Source organism: Lathamus discolor, chromosome 2 (assembly GCF_037157495.1).
Source record: "Lathamus discolor isolate bLatDis1 chromosome 2, bLatDis1.hap1, whole genome shotgun sequence".
Taxonomy (NCBI): Eukaryota; Metazoa; Chordata; class Aves; order Psittaciformes; family Psittacidae; genus Lathamus; species Lathamus discolor.
The window spans coordinates 41,612,812-41,636,716 of record NC_088885.1 but is presented as its reverse complement, the minus strand read 5'-3'; the positions used below and the strand labels follow the sequence as shown (position 1 = coordinate 41,636,716).

The following is a 23,905-nucleotide window of genomic DNA, read 5'->3' as shown; positions in this document are numbered from 1 at the left end:
CGGAAAACACTTGGTAAAAATAAAGCAGGAGGGAAGTACACATGAGCCAGGAATGAAATACTTGCATCTGATACCAGAGGAAGAGCACATCAGCCAGACAACCTGCGTGGGGTTCGAGCCAACTGCACTCTGGTCAGCAGAAACAGCTCCACTCACATCAACACACATGCTATGAGGGCCAAGACAAACACTGATCTGTGCCTCCTCGCTCCATCCCACGCCACCCTCTTGAGACGTTCAGAAGGGATAGGTTCTCCACTGATTCCCAGACAGCTTTTGATGCTGTTTCTATCATATGTTTTCGTTTAAATTCTCCAGTGACAGACACCATACTAATTGCCTGTGGCAAAACAGAGAGAGTCCCCGAGTTGCACAACACAGAAACATTCCTCAGTCCTGCTCACCCACACAGGAGCATGCAGGAGACACCATCCTTCCTGTGCCCCCAGTACTGGATTTAGTATTTGCCAAAAAAGATGTCAGCTTGGTTTAGCAGCTGAAAAACAACTGAAACAATAGTGATTCTCAGTAAAAAAACCCAACATGGGCAGCCATCACTGACAAATCAGGGTGCTCGAGATACCACAGTGATTCCGGTCTAAAAACATGAATACTGAGGTTCTCCATATCCATAGGTAGTAGATGTTTACATAAGGTTGTCTTTTTAATGCGAAGCATTTCTAATATAATTCTAATATAAAATAGCATTTTTAAAAATAGAGAATGCATGATATGCATAATGAAAGAGTTAAATTAGCACACACCTGTGAAGGAGTGGTTTGGGTCTTTTTTCTTTTTTAAAAGACTTGTAGGGAAAATATAACCTAGATCAAGAAATTACTGAAATTATAATTTCCCAGGGAAAAAAAAATAAAGAAAAAAAAACCCCACAGACGAAAATAGCTTTTTAAGATCTATCAGATATTTTACAAATGTCCTAGCTTTTCATGTACACATTTTTGATGGAAGTGCTTATGTTACATGTATATTTTTTAATTATCTTTTTACTTTATGCTAAATAATTCTTCCTTCCAAACAATATTTACTGTTATTTAAACCAACCAACCAATGTCATACCATTATTTATTTATTGAGCCAGTGGGAAAAAAGTGACATTTCTTCTTTCTTACTCTAATCAAAGTCAAATATTTGTTCCTTCTGCGAGTAATTTATTACTAATTACAACAGTCTGATGTATGGTATTTTGTGTTACTAAAAATAGGGCTACAAATGAATAAATGCAGCTAAAATTATGCTTTCAAAGCACAGTGCACGAAAGCCCAAAGCTCATACATAGGCATTGACAGCAGGTCTGTTTCCAGACTTTGGACACCCACATACCCACAAAATAGCTGCAAATTGGGAAAGCCTCTGTTTATTCATCTAGCAGTAAATGTATCTGCAAGTGAATATATCATGTAAAATTTTAAATCAGGTTCAACTTATCTCAAACACAAACCATGTTTTAACTCTTTTGTTTTTCACTGCTTACTTCATGCTGCCTTTCTCCTTCGGAAGGCTGACATCGTCCTCCAGAATGAAAAAAATCTTAGCTTCGACTGAAATGGAATTACAATTAGTTTTTCTATTTTGAATGAAATCAATGCAAGAGCATGGAGACAGTCTATTAAAGGTATATGTAAGAAATGTAAACCCCTTAGAGGCTGAAATATTCTTAAAACCTGGTTGAGCCCTGGAATTTACAGTCATGAGACATCAACATAGTCAAGAATTTAGCAATCCAAAACAGAACAGGACATTCATGCAGGTATCAAGCAGATCCAGTCTTACAACTAATAAGAACACATTTTTGGAAGATAAAATGAGTCTCAAAATGTGGGACAGAATAATCTGTGTCTATGAAAGATCAGCACATACACGATATACATGGCCAATTATCCAACATCCACTTCCTGGGAGGTTATTAGAACATCCTTAAGAACCCATGGCAGAAGCCATAGTGAAGAATATATTATTGGACTTTCTGGATTTCAGACAGAACCTATTAAAACAGCTTCTCTTTTCATTTCTTTAACAACTAATTTTGATTTTTGGCTTGCTTTTTTTTTTTTTTTTTTGTTTTAGTGAAATGCACCTATGGCAGTGTATTAAACAGCAAGTCAAAACCTTTCCTAAACTTAAACAAAAGGCAAAGCTCAGTGTTTACTAAGGCAGCAATCTCCTAGCGAGTGAATGGAATCACTATAACCCACAATACAAGAGACCACACAAAATGAAGCAGTACAAAAGGTACTAATGACAAAACCCCCACAAAACTAAAAACAAGACCCCTCGAAACAATCTCAGCCAACCAGAAGGCCCTGTGTTGGCTTGATGTGTCAAGATGTAAAACTTAATACCATCAGGTTCTGAATCTACTGAACTGGTACAATTACCAAGATTGGGTGAATGTTGAAAATGCACATCTCAGCAGCCGCTATCAAAATCACAGGTGTTGGCTGCAATTTTAACAATACCACTGTTCCTCCCGGTGCACTCAACTCATCGGAAGAGACAGGAAATTGGAATATATGTTCATAAGAAATCTGCTTGTCTTATTTACTCTTACTCTCTCATTTGAGCCCAGAAAAAAGATTTAAATCCCAGGGATTATGGTTAAACCAAGGCAGTTAATCAGGTGACTGGTGTAATCTGCCTTTGTTAGGGAATCAACTGAAAAATGCTGTCATGCAGCAGCAATGGTCCAGAGGTGCATTTACTTTACTAATGATTGACATAAATATGTGCTCCCCTCTCAAGTGACAATGTGCAAAGAACACAAAAATGTTCCCAGTTGGGAAGCTAACAGGACTGTTCAGATGAAAAGAGAACAACCCAAGCACATTCACAACCATTTGCATGGAAATGATCTTGAGACAGCAAATATTCATCACTATTGAGGCTAATCGCATTACTACTGAGGCTACAGAAGGAACCCCTGACCACCAACCAGACTAACCATACTGTAACCTCAGCTATACTACCAGCAGGACTGTTGCCCTCACCCAAGCCCTCTGTGATGTGATGTCCATCTGCCAAACAAGTGATCCTCACACCTTTTGTGACACACCTCCAGAACTACAGACAGGAGTGAACATCTGCTCAAACCAGTATGGCCAAAGATAACTGTAGACCATGACTTCATTTTCACTTCTGTCACAAACTCCTTTTGTGCTTCTAAGTGAATAAGGAGCTTGAAATGAACTTTGAGGTCACTGACAAGCCCCATCTAATGTGGTGCTCTGAGGATGTCTCCCAAGCTGCTCACCCCTGAGCTGGGCATGAAGCATAACATAGCAGCCTGAGGTGCTTTGGTTTAAAAGCATAGTTGGAAGAAGTGGCAAAGCACCCTTCATGCAACAATCTGCTAAAGGAGGGTAAGATTCAGCTTTCTGGTTACTTACGCCTCAAGGAAGTTCTCTGTCTCTGGGCAGAGGATCTTGATAACCAGGCTAAAACAATATCAGAGGCCAAGGTTCTCTCAATCACTGACTCCTGAAATATTGCTGCCAAGGAGAATGGAGCACAAGGTCCTCATGGCCAGGGAGAGCATGAAGAAAGGAGCTCAATTTTGCAGCCCTGTTAGGAAGTTCATTGCACAGCTGACCTCAGGGGCTAACCACAAGGCTACACAGGCAGAATTCTGTGACACATCATTGCCCAGTGGCTTGACTTTCAAGGGGAAAATGTAGTATTTGCCTATCCCATCAGCTATTAGGCACAGGTTCCGGGGAGGCAGGAGGTGGCTCTGCCACAGCGGTGGTCACTGCCAAGCCACTGCATAGGATGTGGGCTCTCCACCACCCCTGAAGGAGCTAGTCCTGCACTGAACCCATCCACCAAATAAGACCCTGATGACTGCTTTGGTGCAGTTTTTGGTAGTCTTATACAGAGGCAACCCAGAAAGTACCACAGCTAAACAGAGTATGAGCAAAACCACATGTATAAATGCCTTGGGATATTTCTGGATAGAAAAGCCAAAGTTTCTGAAACCTAAAGAATCTCAAGTGTCTACAATAACTGGGAGAGGTTTCTACACAAAACTCTTGAGTGCAGCTGGCTGAACTGTGCTTTAAAGGATACCAAAGTCCTAGATTCTTTACTGGATCTAACCATAAGTACTAAAACAAGATTGCTGCAGGCATTTATTCAGTCAATTGAAACACAGGATTCAAAAAATTAAGTTAGAAAAATACACGCGCAAGATTCATATGGACAAAGGTAAGCATGTAACAGCTACCTGGGTCTTCTGAGTTACAAACAATACATGCTATTTAAAATACAGAGGCGTTACCACAGAAGAAAACTTACTAATCCTGTTGGGGCAAAGTAACTGCACTGGTGTGTGGTTTGCATGGGGGGGAGGGAAGGAAAAAGAAAAGGAATTGCTTTATTAGCCTTTTTGCAGCTTTGTTTTGTTTGCTTTTTCAAAATAACAGCTTTTTTATTACTTTTAAATGATAGATACAAATGAAGAAACTTACATTTAGCAAAGCAAGTATCACCACTCCACTTAAACTCCCCTTACTCCCAGAGATACATATTAAACTGCTAGCCCTAAGATATCTTAATGCTTTGCCTTACTTTTTTGAACTAAAAATTGAAAGACTTTCCACATTCTACCAGGAATATTCTTCTTCCTCAGTATTTTCACTTCTAACGAATACAAAATAAATCGACTTTACTTTGCTAATGAGCGAGCTCTTTGTTCATTTATCTATCGAGCTATTTATAAATATCTCGCAATCACAGCATTATCTGGGGGCTAAAGAGCATGTTTCAACCCAAAACAAATGGACATGTCATTTCACATCCTCCCATAAACAAAAGCCAAAGGTTTAGAATCCAGCAAAGATTTAAGCTTGCAATCAAGTTTCATATGTTCATTTTCATAGCTTTTCTTAGGTGCTTTTAACACCATAAAATAAGAACAGTTGCCCTTAACACACAGCAGCACTGGAAAGCAATAAATTGTTGTACCAGATGGTACATGAGACAGGGGACACGTGTGGATGCTGGGGGAGAGAGGGGCGTTCCCCCTTTCCTGAATGTGCAACGTGCTCTCTTGGGCTCACAAAGATTAAGGGGGCATCCTCCATCTCATTTGGGCAGGGAGGTAGTACCCATCGGTGGAGAGGAGGCAGGAACTCACAAAAATATCTATAAACAACTTCTGAAACTTATTTTCTCTCTCTGAACAAATACCTGCAGCCTGTACTGACACAACAGCAAGTTCTATCTGTATGACACTGACCTCTGAGATAAAAATAGGCATTTTTTGATGACACATTACATACTGCAGTATGTGAACCAAGCAGTAATTCAACAAAATGGATTTTCTAAACCAGAAAAATCTGCAGCAACATATATCCAGATTAAAATCATGTTCTTCACAGAAACTGTGTACATTTAAAAATAAAATGTAACTTTTTAACTCTGTTTTTTAACTGGTACAGACCACAAAAGTATTTGCACAATAGTAACAATAAATCAATTTCTCCCTCTATGGCATCAACCAGGAATGGTGTAATGAGCACAAAATATTCTAGTTCATTTGACACTGTCATTTATACATATTCTAACTAATTCTAAATAATTAATGATCAGACTTTGGGAGAAAGTTTAAATTAAAATGAATTCTAAAATATTCCCATTACTACCTTAGTTTCAAGATATAACTAGGAGTAAAAGCAAAAGAGCTGCAACCAAAAAATATTAGTCACCAATTTCTTCCCTTAATACTCCTTTCAATCCATTCACTTTACTAATCGATATGTGTTCCAAAACAGGTTTATTTAACCAATTGTCCAATCAAGCAATGCAGAATATCAGAATATTCTTTAAACCCTGTTTTTTTACCTGGAATTAAATAATGTGCTTACCATATTCTGCAGCCTCTTCATTCCCTAAATCCTACTGAGGATTTACACTGAGCTGAAGTTTCTCTCAAGTTTACAGTTCTCAGGTGGCTTTAGGCAGAACCTAAGATTTTTCTCTTTTCACATTTTTAAGCTCAGACATTAACTACTGTAAGTACCCACCCCTTCCTACTACATCTAACCCTTTTCATACTGAGTGACTTAAGCCAAATAAACTTTGTAGCCCTAAACCTGCATCCCGTTATCCTATCACAGCAGTGCCAGCGGGGGGGCTATCCTTTACCTACTGATGTTAACTTGGTCTGCTGTGATTGATGTAAGCATGAAAGTGGCTGCAGCTAAGAACCCAGGGATTTTACTCTCTCTCCAGAGGGACTGAAAATATCCCCTTTGTATATAGCTAAAAAAAACCCTTAAAAGTTTCAATAGCCTTTCTGCTGCTGGACTTTTACCTCCAAATGTGTTTACCCTTTACTAATGTACTTTTACCCAAGAAAAAAATCTATTAAGAAATGCCCCAGCATTGCCATATGATATCAAAGCATATACAGTCATTTTAACCGACTGATACTACGATCCATTAAAAAAGCTTTGGCATTTTTGCAGATATCAAATCCTGGAATGAATGCTGTTGTAATTTTAGGGTTCTATTTGAACAGTTAAAGGAGAGACATCTGGCAATAATCTACCAATAAATACAGTGTCTCCATTCTTAGTTTCTCCTCCAAAACACTACCTAGGACATTTTTGCAGCATGATTCATATAATGAACATAATACTTTACAATGTCTTTCAAATAATTCTGAATTCTCAGTTCATTCAGTAAAGAACTCATTTTTGAAAGCGAAAAGGGAACATGCCATGCAGAAACCTTGCTTTATTGACTCAGCCCTGCTGCCAAAGGAACAACGTGGTGAAGCAAACTCCACAATTTCAAAAGCATTTTTTTTACAGTGGGGGCAGAGAGAGAAAAAGGCTTATTTACCGAAATGTGAGATTCCACAGGTGAGGCCAGAGACGTCTGAAGTCTTCTTCCTTTAGTTCCAAAAGTTTTACTTTATCGTGAAGCCTGTAATAATCCTTTCAAGCTGCCAGGTAAAACGCACGCCATATCTCAGCCGTATTTTCTTTCACCCTTCTGCAGCGCACCTTTGCTATTTGCATAAAGCTTAGTTCTGGCCTATGGGACTTTCTGAACATCTACATGTTAGATTAGCTGTCTTGACATGCTTTATCAAGCATGACATCATGGATCTCCATGGTAACCTTAACCACACCTGCCCAGATGCCAGAGTTACCTGTCATGTTTAGACCTAACTGAACAAAACAAGAAACCCTCAACCACCATTTTCTAGGCACTCAGCCTTGCACAGGCACCGGAAGGGTGGTTGCTTTTATAAATTGATGGAAATTGGGTTTCATTTGCCAACAAATTTGTTCTTCACAGAGCACTGGCTGAATCACTAGAGCTGTTCCCGACCCTTCCACATCTCCCAGTGCATTTCCTAGTCAAACAACAACAGCACGCTGTGGCAAACACCTTCCAGCTCATTTTCTAAAGGCACGCTCATAAGCTCTGGCTCTGAAAAACTTCCACACACTCATTTTTGCTCTCTGCCCCTCAGAAAGCTGCTTTTTTTCCAGCAAGGTGACTTGTAAAACAGGTTCATGGCAGGGACTACCCCCCTCCCATGGCCAGGTTAGTACTTTAACCTCTTAATTGCTAACTCTTTTTCATCCTTGCTTTTGCACTTGTTCCTGCTTTTTCCCTCTCTGCTGATGGGAGTCAAACCCCCTAAGCAGGTGACCATGTCCTGCCATGAGCTCAGCAGCAGATGACCACACCATCTCAAACTTCAATAGACGGTTTTCCTCCTTCCTTACTCTTTTTCTGACTTTCCTGGGGATTACATTAGTGCTTTCCTTTCATTAATGCAGGCTAGACAGCCTTGGCAGAGGCGAGGCATCCAAAGCTCCTGCCGAAACTTGCATTACCTATAAACGATTTAGTTCCTTGGCTTTCTGCCTATCTGCAGGGCTGTTTTGCAGGGGGGAAACCCTGCAGTGTGAGGCTGTGGGTCACAGAGCTGTGGCCATGGGGTGCTGCATTCCCCTGTGGGTGTTTAGGGGTTCACAAGGCATGGCACGCCTGCACCTCCCTGGCTGCTGCAAATTCACACCCCAGTTTACCACACAGACCAGCTCAGCTGCAGGTTATTTGCCTTGTGGCAGTATCCCAAGGCCCTTGTGCAAATAAAGACAGCCCCTGTCTCTGTGAGCTTTCCTTTACAAAGTAAGATATCACAAACAGGGTAACAAAGCTGCAGGGTGGAGGAGGGATGATCTGTGTGCACAGCTGGGAGGTTTCAGGTCACCACGTTAGTTAGCCATCAGTAATCCCTACTGGCATTTTACCTGGCCATGATTGTACTTCTGATTTGTGGCAGGCTATCAAGAGTAGAAATGGGTCCTCAAGAGGCATATTCAGAGAGGGATTTATCTGAATAAATGAAGCCTGGAGGAAACCATTAATACACAGTGCGAGATACAGACAGCATTCAGAGCGGACCTTCCTGGTGGAGGCTGATCCAGCATGATCTGACACCACCAAGTATTTTTTCTGGACGTTTATTTTCTGCAAACCAGGGGTCAGTTTGCCATATTCAGCTACTGATGGTTAAAACAGATGAGAGAAGAAAGCCAAAAAAAAAAGACAATTACCAACTAATCTTGATTTTCTGGCTCATTTTTGTGGTTTATGGACCAGACAGAGTTTAAAGCAACCTGGAAGACAAACTATATGATAACCAAGGGGCTACCTCCTGACTGTAAATACTGGGATGTTTTATGTTTGAGGTGTACCATTTGACACAGAGATTAGAAAATGGTGTTGCATTAGTTACTATCCTTGATAGATCGCCCACAGTGGGGAAATTCCCACCATGGATAATGTTGCCACTTCCCAGATACTGGAGCAGCTGGAGAAATAAGAAGGGAGAAAAAGAACCGGGAAAATAAATCATGACATTTTAATTCATGTCTTTCCATACATCTTAAAGATTTCGTATGTGATACATATGTCACATACTCTACATACCTACTCTATACTACTGTTACACATACATATATGTATGTATGCTAAACACACATATACACCCTCCAAAGCGAAATTATATTATAGTCTTACTCATGGAGCAGCTATGTTAGCATGCATTATACATACACATAAATACATAGGCACACATATAGCTGTGTATATATATACAGTATCTTTGTGTATCTATACACAGAGATAGATAATAACGCAAACACGCTCACAAAATAGAGATACGTGTGTGTGAACGCGTAGACACAATTGGCAGAAGATCCCCTTCTGAACTGTAATGCCATGACCATAATAATCTCACCACATCTGATGAGCCAGACTGTTGATGCATTACATTTCAACTAAGCGAATTTCTTACAATCAACTGGTATAACTTATTTCTGCATGTTTTTGACAAGGCTTCTATGCAGTTTCTCTCTTTTCTTTTTAAGATATGTTGAATGGATGGAGTCTCCAGTTTTTTCCATTCCCAAGAAAGGCAGTTTGATGCTCTAGCAGTAATTTTAAAGTTGGTTTTTTTTTTTTCTTAAATTATAAAAAACCTCATTATATACAGTATACATGTCTAATCATCAAAAAATAGAAGCAGGAGACATTTGCATGAATTTTACCCTCAATAAATTAGCAAGGATGACACATTTTAAACAAATAGCAGGAACAGTTACTGCATTCCTTCTGTAATTTATTGCCTTCAGAAAAGGTTCAAATTACAAAATGTGTAGGGTGTAATGTTGTAGGCTGTTCAAACTGGGTTTGCAGTGTCTGCAACACTGGAACTAAATATTTACATGACTGTAAAAGATCTAATCTCTGGATTTCACCCCCCTCCCACCCCCTTTATTTAATTTGTATGCTATCTTTATCCACCACCCAGCACATTCCACACAGTCACTAAAGTTCATGGAAGAGATAAGTGGGGAGAAAAAAAAACTGTTACAAAAAAAAAAATCAGACTTTCAAAGGAAAGGAAGAAAGCTGTTTAAGAATAAGGAATAGATCATCCTCATTAGAGCTGAAGTCTTGCAGCAACTTTAGTTGGATACATATGGATTCTAGCTGTTGTGTTCAGAGGCAGTGATAGCACCTGAGATCACTACAGACCCTATCAAAGACAAGCTGTAGTGGGGGAGTCACCAAATGACAATCTTTCGGAACCTGTAAGAGCAGTCTTACCTGCAAAGGTTTGGAAAGCTTCAAAAGAGGATAGAAATTCAGTAAGAACTCCCATAACACAGTGCAATATTTTTCCAATTTGTTTTCATTCCCTGCTTACGATTAATTTGTTGTTAGTGCTGAAATAACTATAAAGCACTGAGGAAAAAAAAATTATAACAGGTTTGCTGTCAATCATTTGTTAAATAGGGAATAACAGGCACAAGACTTTCTGAGCCTGAACTCTGAATTCTGCTGGATAATTGAAAAAAACGAATTATAGAGTAGAAGGCAAATTGTCTGTAGAGCTGAACAGATTAAATTCTAACATTGCACCCAAACCAGAGCCTGGAGTTAGGTGGTGAAGAGACCCTTGCATGGCATTCCCTGAATTCAGGGGGTCAATGTGACAGCAGCCTTCACCTGCTCTGAGAAATACACCAGCGTGTCATGTCTCCTCCGACCCTACAACTACTTTTGCTGCTGAAAAGCAATTGCAGGCAGGCGAGAAACCACCTTAAGGTACGCTGCTGACAGACCAATGTGGATGTCAAAACAGCTTGGAGGAGGCAGATACCTGTGGATAAGTCTGTTCTGTTTGTACTAAAAGACTCAAAGATAGAAAAGAAAGCAAATGAAAGGGTCACAGAGCCAGCTAAAGCACACAGACACACTCCACAGATATTTTCTTTTCTCCTGGGCAGTAGTGCCAATACCGAAAGCGTAACAGAAGTCAACAGCTGTTCCATATTTTCCCTTCAGCTGCGAAAAGTAGCTGGAGACCCATAGACTAAGATCAAGAGTCTCACCTTCAGCCCTTTCTCTGTGTATTCTCTAAAAGAAATTAAAAAATCTCTTCCAAAAAAATGTCAGTTTCAACAAACAACTCCAAGGCAATATTGAATAGTTTCATTTTTATTATTGTTTCTTTGAATTTCAGGGGAGCAACTGACTCTTTGGCAACACCAAAAAAAATCTGTTTAATGCTTTGCTACATTCTCACCTTTTGCAATGAGGTAACACTTGATTCCGCAGGAGTTATAAGGACTGTTTAACAAAAACCAAGATATGAATTTGACTTTCATACCTGATCTCTCAGTCTCTCCTGGTGTCCCATTATTGCTGTAGCATGGTGGGGATACTTCTGTTTCAGATGCTCAAGAAAAGCCTCTCTCTTCCTGTCCATTTCCGAGGTTTGCATTCCCAGTATTTCTTTGGAACTGCGAGGGCCACCTACTGTATGTCTTCGAGGGATGTTACGGGTGGACTTTGAATTAGAAGAAGTGTGATTGTTCGGGGTCGAAAGGAGCTCTTTAGATCGGAGACATTCTGCATCGTCTAGTGATGTTACATGCAAATTGGTTTTTGCCTGGTCTGAAACAAACAAATAAACCGAACGGTGTATTATAAGAACTTAATCTCAGCATTCACATTCGTAAAAAATTAAAATTGTTGATGTAAAAGGTAGGTTCGTTTAAAAGTCTAGTAGCATTCAATGGCATGTTTGGCATCATTAAGCATATACGTGTTGTAATAAGTGGCCCAGAAATAATCACTTATATAAGCTATGCACAGTACTTATACACTTTTAACATGCAACCACAGTATTGCCTTACAGAAAAGTGAGCATCATTACAGTACATGTTCCTTTTATATCATCTTTACCACTATGTGAGTTGAAAAGAAGAACTGACAGGGCCCTTATTCCCTGACCTTTAAAATCTACAGGATGCTCTCTAGGAGAAGAAACAGGTTTGTTCAATAGGCTCCAGGACACTTAATGGCCCTTTAACTAGTATCCTTAAGTATATCAACTGATAAAATTACTTTGACAAAGCAGATTTGTAATCCTTAATCTTTTTTCAGTGTGTTTTCAACATGCTTGGAAACACCTATGAAATAGTAACAGGGTTTCCCAGGCCTTTTTTCCTGATTTCTGACTGTGGTCTGGTTTTAAATTTCATGGATCTCCCTTGGATTTTATACGTCTCAAGACAGCAGGCTGGAAAATACTACACCACTTTTTCAATACACCATTTCTTAAGAAACTGAATAAAAACAAGTTTTGTGTGATATAAAAAGAAAGGGTAGAAAAAAGAAGAAAGAAAGAAACCCAGATAAATTTTACAACTTTAAAATCTACTTTAAGACCAAAGACCATGATGACATTTGTGAAGAGATAGGCAGACGGGGAGGGTATGTAAGTACTGGCTTATCTTCAGGTAACTGTGTAACAGGAACCCTCTGGTGCATGAAGAAGTGTAGTCTGGAGCCTTGTTACCCAATACCTTTGAAAAAATCCCTCACTCCTTTGTCAGGAAAGGAAAAAAAAGAAAGAAGCATTGAAAAGGCCTCTCCAGTTCTGATGTGGCTGATGTGGCCTTCCCCATCTTTCCCAAGCAGCCTCACGTGTCCCTGGGAGTGTTAACCCTTTACAGCACCTCCCCAGGAGCAGGAAGCTCCTTCCTCTGTTTTTAATGCATCTCTATTTCTCTCCATCTGACACTTTTTGCCTCAGAGCCCTTTATCCTCCCACCGACTGACTCCCCCGCATGCTGCCATTTATACGGCACTGCTGTTTGGAAACAGGCACCTACTCACTTCTTTTTATGGTTCAGTCAGTCAGTTTGACACCCTGCCTACCACTTGCCTCAGGATTTTATGCTGAGGATTTTTCAGCTTTCTGGTGTGCATTGTCAATTTCCTGCCAAGTCCCATGTAAAATCAAGACCTGGTAATAAAGTAAAGCCTCTACGGGTGAAGCTGCTGCTGGTGAGATGTCCCACCAACTCACATGGGGAACCAGTTCTCTTGGATTTCACAGGACTGGGCCCTGAAAGGTCCTCCAAAGCCTTTGCATCTTTCTGTAAACTCCCTGTAATGCTCAAGGACTTCAAAATACCAGTAATACCCCCTTGTCCACAGTCGTGGAAACCTATCCTGGATGCAGAACGGGACACAAGAACCCAGACTGCAGATGGTACCACCCTTCGATGAGCACAGATCCAGGCACAACTTTGGAAACAGGTTTGGTTCAAGGGGAAATATTACTCTTATACAGATTCAAAATGCCATCTGTGATCTCTGCAGCTCCTTCTAAGACCTTCTTAGAAGCACAATCCTGGTTAAACCTTAAGAGCTGCAGCCTCACATGTTATGCACACATACACATACACACTCACACACTCAACTTTTTCAAGCACAACCGAATTAAAAAGCACCCAACCTCACTGATTCCTGAAAATTCAGAGCACCGACGGCTAGGTACATTCAGATTGTTTGAGAAAAGTGGCAAAAAGGAGAGTTTTGCTTGTAAGCAGTCAAACTGATTTCTGAAAACTGCACAGTCCTTTCAAAGTTACACAGAACGAAAAAGAGGTGGGATGGGGCTGGCTGGAATCTACCATCTTTAATTTGTTGCATCAAGAGCCCAGAGGTTATATCCCTGAGGCAGCTGGAACAAAGGCAGCAGACATAAATAAGGGATTTTCTTGGAGCTGGAGATAGCCAGCGTGAGCGTGGGTGACTGACTGCAGCAATTTGGTATAAACCCTTAAAGTATGGTCACAGAGGCAGTTTCAGTCACTGAATTGGTGGCAGGTACTTCCTCAAGAAGGCAGGTAAACCTACACTGACAAACACAACTGAGAGCTCATGAATGTGTATTTCAGGTCCTAAATATCTCTCATGTAAAGCCTTTCCCTACTCTGCACTTCAGTCATTTCAACAGTTCAAGAAAGCTAATTTTTTGGAACATAAAGAGACATATCAAGTGTTTTACCGCTATCTGTTATTAGGTGAAACCTTAAGCAGGAATCAAAAATAATACATTTTTCTTGCACTATATTAGAAAGATCAACAAATTCTCTTATTTTTCTTTCATATATTTGGGAAATACTGTATAAATAGCAATGAAAAGAAAGGAATGTAAACTATGCAAACTAATTGCTAGTCTTGCCAGTGCGCTGACCTGGGCATTCAGCAGGATCCGGCCGCGTTACAGCGCACAGCAGCACACGACTTTCTTTGCAAACCAAACTCTCTGCGTTTGAAGGTCTTTCCCCTTGTAATTGCTGAAAAAAATCTTCCTTGGCCACCTCCTAGAAAGGAGCAAGTGACTTTGATGAGGAGGTTGAAAGCTGGGATGGTGAAACCCCCGCTGTGTAGCTTGGGGCGTATAAGCTCCACAGCTGCTGTGTGTGCCACAGTGCTAAACAGAGGAGAAACTTGAGAGAAGTTTCTTGGATCCTGGAGTTGCTTAATAACAGTGTGGGCAAACTTTCCACATCTTCCAAGTGAAGATAATAGGCCTAGAAAATCAATCCTCACAGATAACTGTGAAATGTGTGAAGTATCATGTGATGGGTCCCAGAAGAGGGCTAAGAGCAGCAAAAGGATAAATTATGCAAGTAGACTCCTTGGAAAAGGAGTAAAGAGAAGCCAGTGGCAAACACAGAGGTGTGAGGTAAGTTTGTCTCCTTCTTTGCCTCCCTCATATTCAGAAGCTAAAAGCTGAAGGTCCTTCTGTTCAATAAAGTAGCAAATCTACAGGACAACAAAAAGCAAGACGTGCTGACTGACAGGGGAGGGCTTCAGTTACCCCAAGCTTGAGTAACCCTTACACTTGAGCTGCTTCTCTGATCTGAAAAAAAAATTCAGGATTTCTTAACATCACCAATTACTACAGCAGACGTAGGTACAGGAAAGGCCAAGGTCTGCAGAGGTGAAGTGGTATGCCTGGGATTATCAGGAAGATTATCATGTAGGATGAATTGCTGTGAGCTAGAAATTCAAAGGGAAAAAAGAAAACAAATAAAAAAGAAGAAAAAGAAAAAAAGAAAGTCCTCCAACACGTCCTGGTATGCAATTCTTCTAAGTCACACCCTCCATGAAGCCTACAAAGGTCAGGAAAGTCATTTTGCTTCATTATTTTAAATGTTGTGAAGATTTTAGTAGCCCTGTTTTGCAATCCAGGTGACATGAGAGAAGACCATTGCCAGAATAATTTCAGAAAGGAACAAGTATGGACTTGGCCCATACTGATACTATGAAACTGAGCCCTGAAGCAAACCACATACATTACTTAAAGTTTAACAAAAGAATATAATTTTAACAGCGTGCTTCAAACCCATCTCTGTTATATTTATGCTAGCAGTAAATTTGAGATTCTTTGGAATCTTTCTAATTTACTCCACTGTCATTACAATTGGCTCTTTTTCTAAGGAACTCTCAAATGTAAATTCTGGATATGGGCCAAAACTACTACATTTGATTATGAGCTTTCAGCATTCAAACTTCAATCATAGGATTGGTCTGGTCAGAACTCTGTTGTTCCAGCTCCACAAGTATCTCAGGCATCTTCATACAGCCTATACAGAAGAAATGTTACTGAAGGCTTTTTTCCCCCTGCCTATTCAGACACATGAAGATTTCCATCCCATTAAACATAAACATATACAGACACAGATGCACGTGACTCACATTGCCCAGGGCTTTAACTTGTAGAAAATAATTCAATAGAGCATCAAGCAATTAATGAACCCCCAAGTTAAAAAAAAAAAAATAAAAAGGGGGTATTTTTTTCTCCTAAATTCCCTATGCACTATTTTCTGGTATTACACACTTGTAAACTTCTGTGATTTCTTTTAAAATTGCATGTATTCGTAATTGCACTACTCGTTTCAAAGCAGCACAGTCACAACTTTGTCTGAAGTGCCTATAAGGAATACAATGCACATGAACAGAGAATGTCCACAGGTGCTCCACAACTGCTATAACAGATACAGATTAGATCGGGCGTTAGTCATGCTACCTGAACGTCGTGCTCCACGTGGACTAGCCCACGTAGAATTCACCAGGAAATAGTTTCTATTCACTTTTAGACAAAACACATAGTGCAACAGTGACTGTACAACCGCCCCACAGCTGACCCGCCGTGAAAACCAGCTCATCACGGCTTGGCTTGGCTTCCAACCAAACCCAACGGGTTTCACACGGAGTACACTAACCCTTGTGACAATCTGCCGCCAATCTCCCTCTTTCGAAAGTCACCCCGAGGAAAAGATGAGCTCAAACCTACTTTTGTGAAAGAGAAGCTGTTTCTCTGCCATAGATGAAGCCGGCAGCGCATTTTAAGGGGACGAGACTTTACTTCTTCCCCCATCCCCGCGGGAGCAGCACCCTGCGCCGCGGGCAAGGTCCTGCCTCTGTGACAGCGGTGTAGTGTGCTCCCGGCTTTAGAGGTTAGACACAAATCTCTATAAAGAGAAAGTTAAACTCTCAAATTCGGAGTATTAGGGCAATCTGCGGAGCCATAAGCACAAGAAAGACATGCTTTTTTTCTCAGTCCTTTTCCACGCATTCTGCCTCCAGTTATAACAAGCAGCAACGAGGGGTCCGTCTGAGCGCAACTCCATCTTTGCCTGATTCTCCTACTTACCCTTCATCTGCCTGCTGTCTGCTGAGCAAGCCCGGCACAGCTCAAGTTTCTGGCTTTCCTTTTCCTCCATTGTCCCTGCCTACCGCCCGGGCTCCCCTCTCCAACTTGGAAGGCGCAGCGCCGGGGCTGTCAGCGCCGGTACTGGGGAGGAGAAGCGGAGCTCTGCCTACCCCGGCGCCCCGCCGCACGCCGCGGAGCGGGACCGGGCTCCGGGGCAGTGCGAACGGCGGCGGCGGGCGGGCAGTGAGCCCCCCCCGGGCCGGGGCCCCAGCAGGTGATGGGCTTTCCTGCCGGCTCGCCCCTAGCCGGCTCGCTTCCCGCGGCAGCCGCCGAGCCTTATGAAAGGCAACATTTCAAACGTGATTACAGGCCTGAGTCTCTGCTGGAATCCGAATCCATAGCCTTTTAAATCTCTGTCATGGGACAAAAGGCTTTCCACCGAGTATTTTTTTAAGCTCGTAACCACCAAGCCCACAAACATTCCTGATAAATGCTCCTCTGTCTGTTTTAGAGTCTAGTTTAAAAGTAATTCATTATATAAGCGCTTCGAGGTTTTGTTTTCTGTTGAATTCTTTCAGGCTGCTCAGAGAATGAATTAGGGTGAAAAAAAAAAATCGAGATACAGGAATTCAACTTTAGTGAAGCCAATAAAAATGAATGGTAGCAAGATGTAAGAAGGGACTTGGGTTAAGAGGGATTTTGAAGCCTCAGTAGCAAAGCATATAGAAACATATAACTAATTCTCTTTTGGCAGATGAGAGGCCGGAAGCCTGCACAAGTTCCAATAGATCCACCGGGCTGCAAGGCAGAAAAATAATGTGGCTGAGAAGAATGAGATCAAATCCCACAGATTCCACCAGATGCCACATGTGTTGATTTAGTGGAGAATATCAGACCTAATTAGTCTATCAAAATCATAACTCAGAGACAGAGATGGTGGAACAAACTGAGTGTTGAGTTACAGCACCAAGACCAGAAAGTTTATCTGCAGACAACTTCTGAATTAGGTTAAGAACAGAGCATAACTGGGATATTAATAAAAATGTGTGTTTTCTCATTTAAATCAACCCTCTACTGCAACACTGGATAACAGTTAGTATCTTGGATGTCTTTTTAAACAGTCCTAGCATAATCTGATCCTCCAAGCTGTCTTTAACTCTGACTTCAATATAACATCAGCTAAATTGCTTGCAATGACCTCTCAACTATCCAGTCCAGACAGGCTAGGAAAATTCCCCTACATTTCCTTCTACATTTCTATCTGGCAGAAATGTCATCCTGTCTACTTAGATTATTGAATGCAGAAATGTTTTGTGTGTATATAAATTCAATACAGAAGCTCAGGAAGAATCCTCCCGCCCCAATCCTCCCCCTTCCAGACAGAAAACCCACTTGAGTAAATTACAACTAACAATTTATAAGCAAACAAAACTATTGTTCATTATATCATACATACCTATTCTTTAACACTTAAGAGATATTTATTTTCATTTTCAGCAATTAATTCTATATGGTCTTGGAGCCTGGCAAAGGTCCCAGAAATCTGGCACAAAAAACACAGAAAAATGAATATACAATCTAAGCATTAGCACTGCTATTTAAGGTCCTCAGTACAGTGCTCCCAACAGAATACTCCTATATTTGTCCTGCAATATAAAAAAGAACCAGTGTGGTAGACATTGTATTTAGAATAGTGTTTTTACTGGCCTTGGGTTACTACTGCTCATTCTGATCATGGACTATTTTAGGAGGAGAATTGATGGCCAGCCATCCCACTAATCTGATGTTGCCTTTTGTGATATGGAGGAATGTGCCTTTAACACTGAGGTTTTCCAGAGTCTGGACAAGCATGATGGGCCTCTTGCAACTTATATTCACAGCCAGCTGGAAGGAGGAGAGGGCTCTTACAGGAATAGTGATCACTGAACACCAGTAACTTCAAGAAATGTAAAATAACTCAGAAACCCCTGATGGGAAAAGAAAGCCAGTGCAGTTGCCTAGAGCAGCAACATGAAAGCTTCACCAAAACATCACCTGTACACAGGGCTCAGAAACTGAGAGTTAGGAAACTAAGGGCATTTAAAAATACCTTATCCTGAAATAACACAATGAAAAGCACAAAACATACTTGCCTACAAATGCCTAAAGGGAAGGTGCTTTTTAGCCTTGTGCAATACCAGAGTTTGTTCTGGAGATCAGTACAGTTTGTATGCAGATCAAAATCAGTGTACCCTAGCCCGTTAGGAGGCTTTACCTCCATCCATGGTGGGGGACAAAATACCAAAACAAAACAACAAAACCTTAGAAAATTAGTTTGAAGAAAAAAAAAAAATCATTAAAATTAGATACCTTCTTTTAGCCAGCACCGTTAGTTTCCACAGCCAAGAGCACAAGACAGAGAGTTGGTCTCTTGTCTCCCCCATCGACATGTCCTAGTGAGCAGCCAGATGCCCCTTGGAATAGTGCCAACCAGGTCTGAAACTGCTGCTTTCATGGAAACAAGATGCTCTCACTGCTGAGACTAACACTAAATGGCATTGCTGATGCTGCTAAAGGGCCTCAGCAACATGGACCCCCAAAATGCAGAGATGAGATTGCTTATTTGGACTTGAAAACTGGGTGTGACACCCAGTTAGAACATCTGCGGCTACAGAAGTAGTTTCTTGAACAGGATTAAAGAGCATTGGCAAAGGGTGAGGCTAAACATGGCATGCTTCAGTATCACCAAAATCATACAAAACAAAAGAGTTTACCCAGCCTCAGAGGAAACATAATCACCTCTGTGGCTGCTCAGGACAGGGGACAGTTGGGATGGCAAGGTCTCAAAAGCATGACTTCACTTTAAGGGAAAAGTCCTTGGTCCCAAATGGGATCTAATTAATACATATAACGATGCTATTCTTAAGAGGTTACCTAAGTCTGTTCAAAAGAATTAGTGAAATAACTTTAGCGGCTGAGAAACTGGAGACAGCCAGAACCTTATACTGTTAGGATCAAATAAAGAGCTCCCCAGCACAGACACTGGGATGAATCACTAACGACAAGTTAAATAAACTTGAGTAACAAGTTCACAGAATGCAATCAGCATTTGTTTATCTGCAGGATCAACAATAACAGTGGTTCCTTTTAATTAGTCTGCTCAGATCTGAACCCATCAATATCAAAACAATGCATGAAGAATAATTGCTAACAGGTTATGCTGTTTTAATTGCGTTTAAAATTAATGTCCCAGAGCAACTTAAACACTTCTGGGTTTAGTGTGTATGTAAAAGGAACAATTAACAAATACTGGCTGCACTCAATTAGTCAAACTTATACAACAATGACTTCATGGTTCTAGCAATTATTCATAAATAAAAACCTGGGAAGTTAATTATTAATAGTTAAATCAGAAGAAGCATCCTGTAATTAAAGACTTGTCTCAATATCCATGTGAAATCATGTAGCCATTGAGAAAAATGGCATGAATGCTCTCCGCAGGAACCAAACTGACACTGTCTACCCTACTGTAGTCCAGAAACAAATATTAGATCTGGTGTGGTGAGGCAGAAGCCTGGGAGGAATTCCAAGCACTCAAGCAGGTCACACTGTGGCACTGCCATTATGCAGCTAGAGACTGCGTGGGCCTGCCCTGTAGGAGGGCAGCACCAAGAGGATGTTCCAGCGGGTCAGGAAACGTCCCTCCACACCAAGGAGTCGCATGTAGTCATTCACTACCAGCAGATTAGATCTGAAATGGAGGAAGTAACTTCGGTTATAGAAAAACAGCACTTAGGGTGGTGAAACTCTGATTTCCATCTCCGCCAGCAGAGAGCAGCTTCAGTGTTGCAATTCACTGAGCACCTCTCTGTTCTCAGTGAGTTTGCTACTGTCCTTGGAGTGGCCTCTCAATGCTTAAAACTAAAATAGACTCACTCCTAAAAGAAAAGAACCGTGTTCAGATAGCATATTATGACCAACCTTATAGCCTTCTATGAGGAAGTGACTAGGTGGAGGGATGATGGTAGAGCGGTAGATGTAGTTTTTCTTGATTTCAGTAAGGCATTTGATACTGTCTCCCACAGCATCCTCATAGATAAGCTAAAGAAGTGTGGGCTTGACGATCAAGTAGTGAGGTGGATCGAGAACTGGTTGAAAGGAAGAAGGCAGAGAGTTGTGGTCAATGGCGCAGAATCTAGCTGGAGGTCTGTGACTAGTGGAGTTCCTCAGGGGTCGGTGCTGGGACCGGTGCTGTTTAATATTTTCATCAATGACCTGGATGAGGGAACTGAGTGCACCCTCAGCAAGTTCGCTGATGACACAAAACTGGGAGGAGTGGCTGACACACCAGAAGGCTGTGCTGCCATTCAGCGAGACCTGGACAGGCTGGAGAGTTGGGCGGGGAGAAACTTGATGAAATTTAACAAGGGCAAGTGTAGAGTCTTGCATCTGGGGAAGAACAACCCCATGTACCAGTACAGGTTGGGGGGTGACCTGCTGGAAAGTAGCGAAGGGGAAAGGGACCTGGGGGTCCTGGTGGATAGGAGGAGGACCATGAGCCAGCAGTGTGCTCTTGTGGCCAAGAAGGCAAATGGCATCTTAGGGTGCATTAGAAAGGGTGTGGTTAGTAGGTCAAGAGAGGTTCTCCTCCCCCTCTACTCAGCCTTGGTGAGGCCGCATCTGGAATATTGCGTCCAGTTCTGGGCCCCTCTGTTCAAGAAGGACAGGGAATTGCTTGAAGGAGTCCAGCGCAGAGCCACAAAGATGATTAAGGGAGTGGAACATCTCCCTTATGAGGAGCGGCTGAGGGAGCTGGGTCTCTTTAGCTTGCAAAAGAGGAGACTGAGGGGTGACCTCATCAATGTTTACAAATATGTAAAGGGTAGGTGTCAGGATGATGGAGCTAGGCTTTTTTCAGTGATATCCAGTGATAGGACAAGGGGCAATGGGTGTAAACTGGAACATAGGAAGTTCCACGTTAACATCAGGAAGAACTTCTTTACTGTAAGAGTGACAGAGCACTGGAACAGGTTGCCCAGGGGGGTTGTGGAGTCTCCTACACTGGAGATATTCAAGGCCCGCCTGGACAAGTTCCTGTGTGATGTACTGTAGGTTACCCTGCTCTTGCAGGGGGGTTGGACTAGATGATCTTTTGAGGTCCCTTCCAACCCTTGGGATTCTGTGATTCTGTGATTCTGTGATATTATCAAAGATGATATGATACTAGCCACTAGCTTGTACAAGCAAAATGAAAAAATAACTCTCCCTGCAGGTAGATCTGTGGGGAAAGAGGTTTATACTCTTTTAAAATTAATTGCGTCCTGATTTGATATTGTACAACAAGGAATAAGAGGGGTTTTTTAATATGTGGAGGGGAGCTTTATAATCATTTGGTCTCATCTGTTTAGTAAGGGATTTCAATGAACTGGGTCCTATCTCTGATGTAAGGACAGTGGTTAAAGGAAACCCGTGGTTAAAGGAAAACATCTGAATTTTATTTTAAAATTTATGATGACAAACAATCTAATACAACCTCTGGGATTATTTATCATTAAATTACCTTTGCTGCTATAAAATCTGTAGAGAGTTCCAATATTTATGTTCCATGCATTCCAGTTCAGTTAAGAACTTCATACACGCGAGGAAGAATTTGCCCAAGGAATGAAATGGTAACACTGCAGCTGAAGCAAAAAATAAAATTGAGTATGAGCTTCTCTACAAGTCTCCGTAACAGAACTTCAGTGTGTCTTGTGAGACCTACAGGTTTGAGAAGTTCAGAAACTGAGTGGTGCCAAGAGCCACCACCAGTTTTAATCACTAAAACAGCTACTAAAAAGAGTCACTAAGAGGTTGAACACAGATATTCAGGCAGTAGATACATTCAACTTTCTAATTCCATTTCAAATGGAGCTCTGGAATATAGGTGTAATCACCTGCCACTTGTCATCACTGAGCTGTCAGGTACAAAGAAGTGTCCCAGCTCACCTCCCTCCAACAAGCACTGTGCTGTTAAGTGCCTTACACATCTCCAAGTAACAGAGTATCCTTCATTCACTCCAGAAGACATTTTACTCAAGCTCACAACTCTCACATCTGGACCTCTACATCATGTTTCTGTTTTCCAAGTTTTATTCTTGTTTCCTTCCTCCCCCTCCAAGTTTTTGAACAAGTGAAAAGGTCTGAATGCAGTAAACACCTGTGCATGTCCTAAATCAAACCGAGAAAAAGGACTGTTCATTGCAAAGAAGCTCTAACATTCAAGTAGGGAGGAAAAAAAGAAAGGCGATTCTTCTCTTCCATAACTGTATCTCCCTCTCTAATTTGGGACAATCCCAACAAAGCTAACTCTAGATACACTTTAACATGACTTCCCTATCTAACGTTAATATTAGCATATTGCCACCAACACAGCCAGCTTAGACCTTGGTATGCTACAGCTCATCCTTATGTTTGCCAGCCTGGCCAGCCCTCCACATATAAAACTTCCCCTGCAGGATCACCTATGGTAAGCAATGAGATCTGCATGCAAACACAGAAATAGAAAATATGAACATCTGTTTTTGTAAGGTACCAAAGAAATCAATGTGAAAGGAAAATGTGCTTTACATCACAGAAATTTCAGTCACTAGAGTTTAATTAAATAAAAAGCAATATGTGGGTGGGAAGGAACAGTGGGGAATTGCTTCTGGGGGAGGTAGAAGAAAGGGAGTGGAGAAGGTCACTTTTAAGTCCATCTGCTCTACATTCAAATTCTATTTCTCCCCAGTGTAAAGCATTTTGGTTTTGGTAAGTTCCCTTTTGGATGAATTCACTCAAACAGAGTGCTGGTGAGGGTTTGAATTCAAACTGGTCCAACCTTTTAGCGGTACCAGAACAACAGACTTAATGCCTGACACACTGACTATTGCTGGTTTCACAGATGTCTGCAGGATCTGGTTGTAAACGTACATGGCGGCATGCTTTAGTGATCAAAGGTATCAAGGGTTGCTCTCTGCAAAGTACAATTATACTTTAAAAGAATCATGACAGATCCTTTACTTTAGCTTGGCTACCAAGTATACACGGAGTTTATAAGATTGTCAGATAACTGCTTGAATTAATGTGAAATACAAAGTGTACTTTGATGGAACCTGAGTCCAGAAATAACATAATAGTTTAAGTTATGTTGTGATCACTGTAACTACTTACTTATCAACAGTCAATTCTGATAAATATTCTACCTAGTTTATATTCTATCTAGTTTAAATAAAGTAATTAGTAAATAATTATTAGAAATTAACACAATGGTACCAGTACTGTCAACCCACAGCATTCAGACAATTCATGATGATGGTCTCTCTTAAAAGTTAC

The 23,905-nt window shown here is 41.1% G+C and overlaps 1 protein-coding gene across 15 annotated transcripts in view; it reads right to left on the bottom strand.

Annotated features, from left to right (window-relative positions):
- Positions 1-23,905, bottom strand: part of KIAA1217 (KIAA1217 ortholog) — a 384,957-nt gene that overhangs the window by 166,097 nt on the left and 194,955 nt on the right. For 5 of the 15 annotated variants that reach the window (XM_065666573.1, XM_065666574.1, XM_065666575.1 and 2 more), the window contains 2 exons: positions 11,225-11,511; positions 8,699-8,857 (listed from right to left, as the gene is read on the bottom strand). In XM_065666573.1, the coding sequence (XP_065522645.1) occupies positions 8,699-8,857; positions 11,225-11,511 (446 nt within the window). Of the gene's footprint in view, positions 1-5,882; positions 5,950-6,864; positions 6,995-8,698; positions 8,858-11,224; positions 11,512-16,216; positions 16,304-16,576; positions 16,920-23,905 lie in introns of those variants that run through there. The other 10 variants (XM_065666572.1, XM_065666577.1, XM_065666578.1 and 7 more) reach the window with 7 other exon arrangements.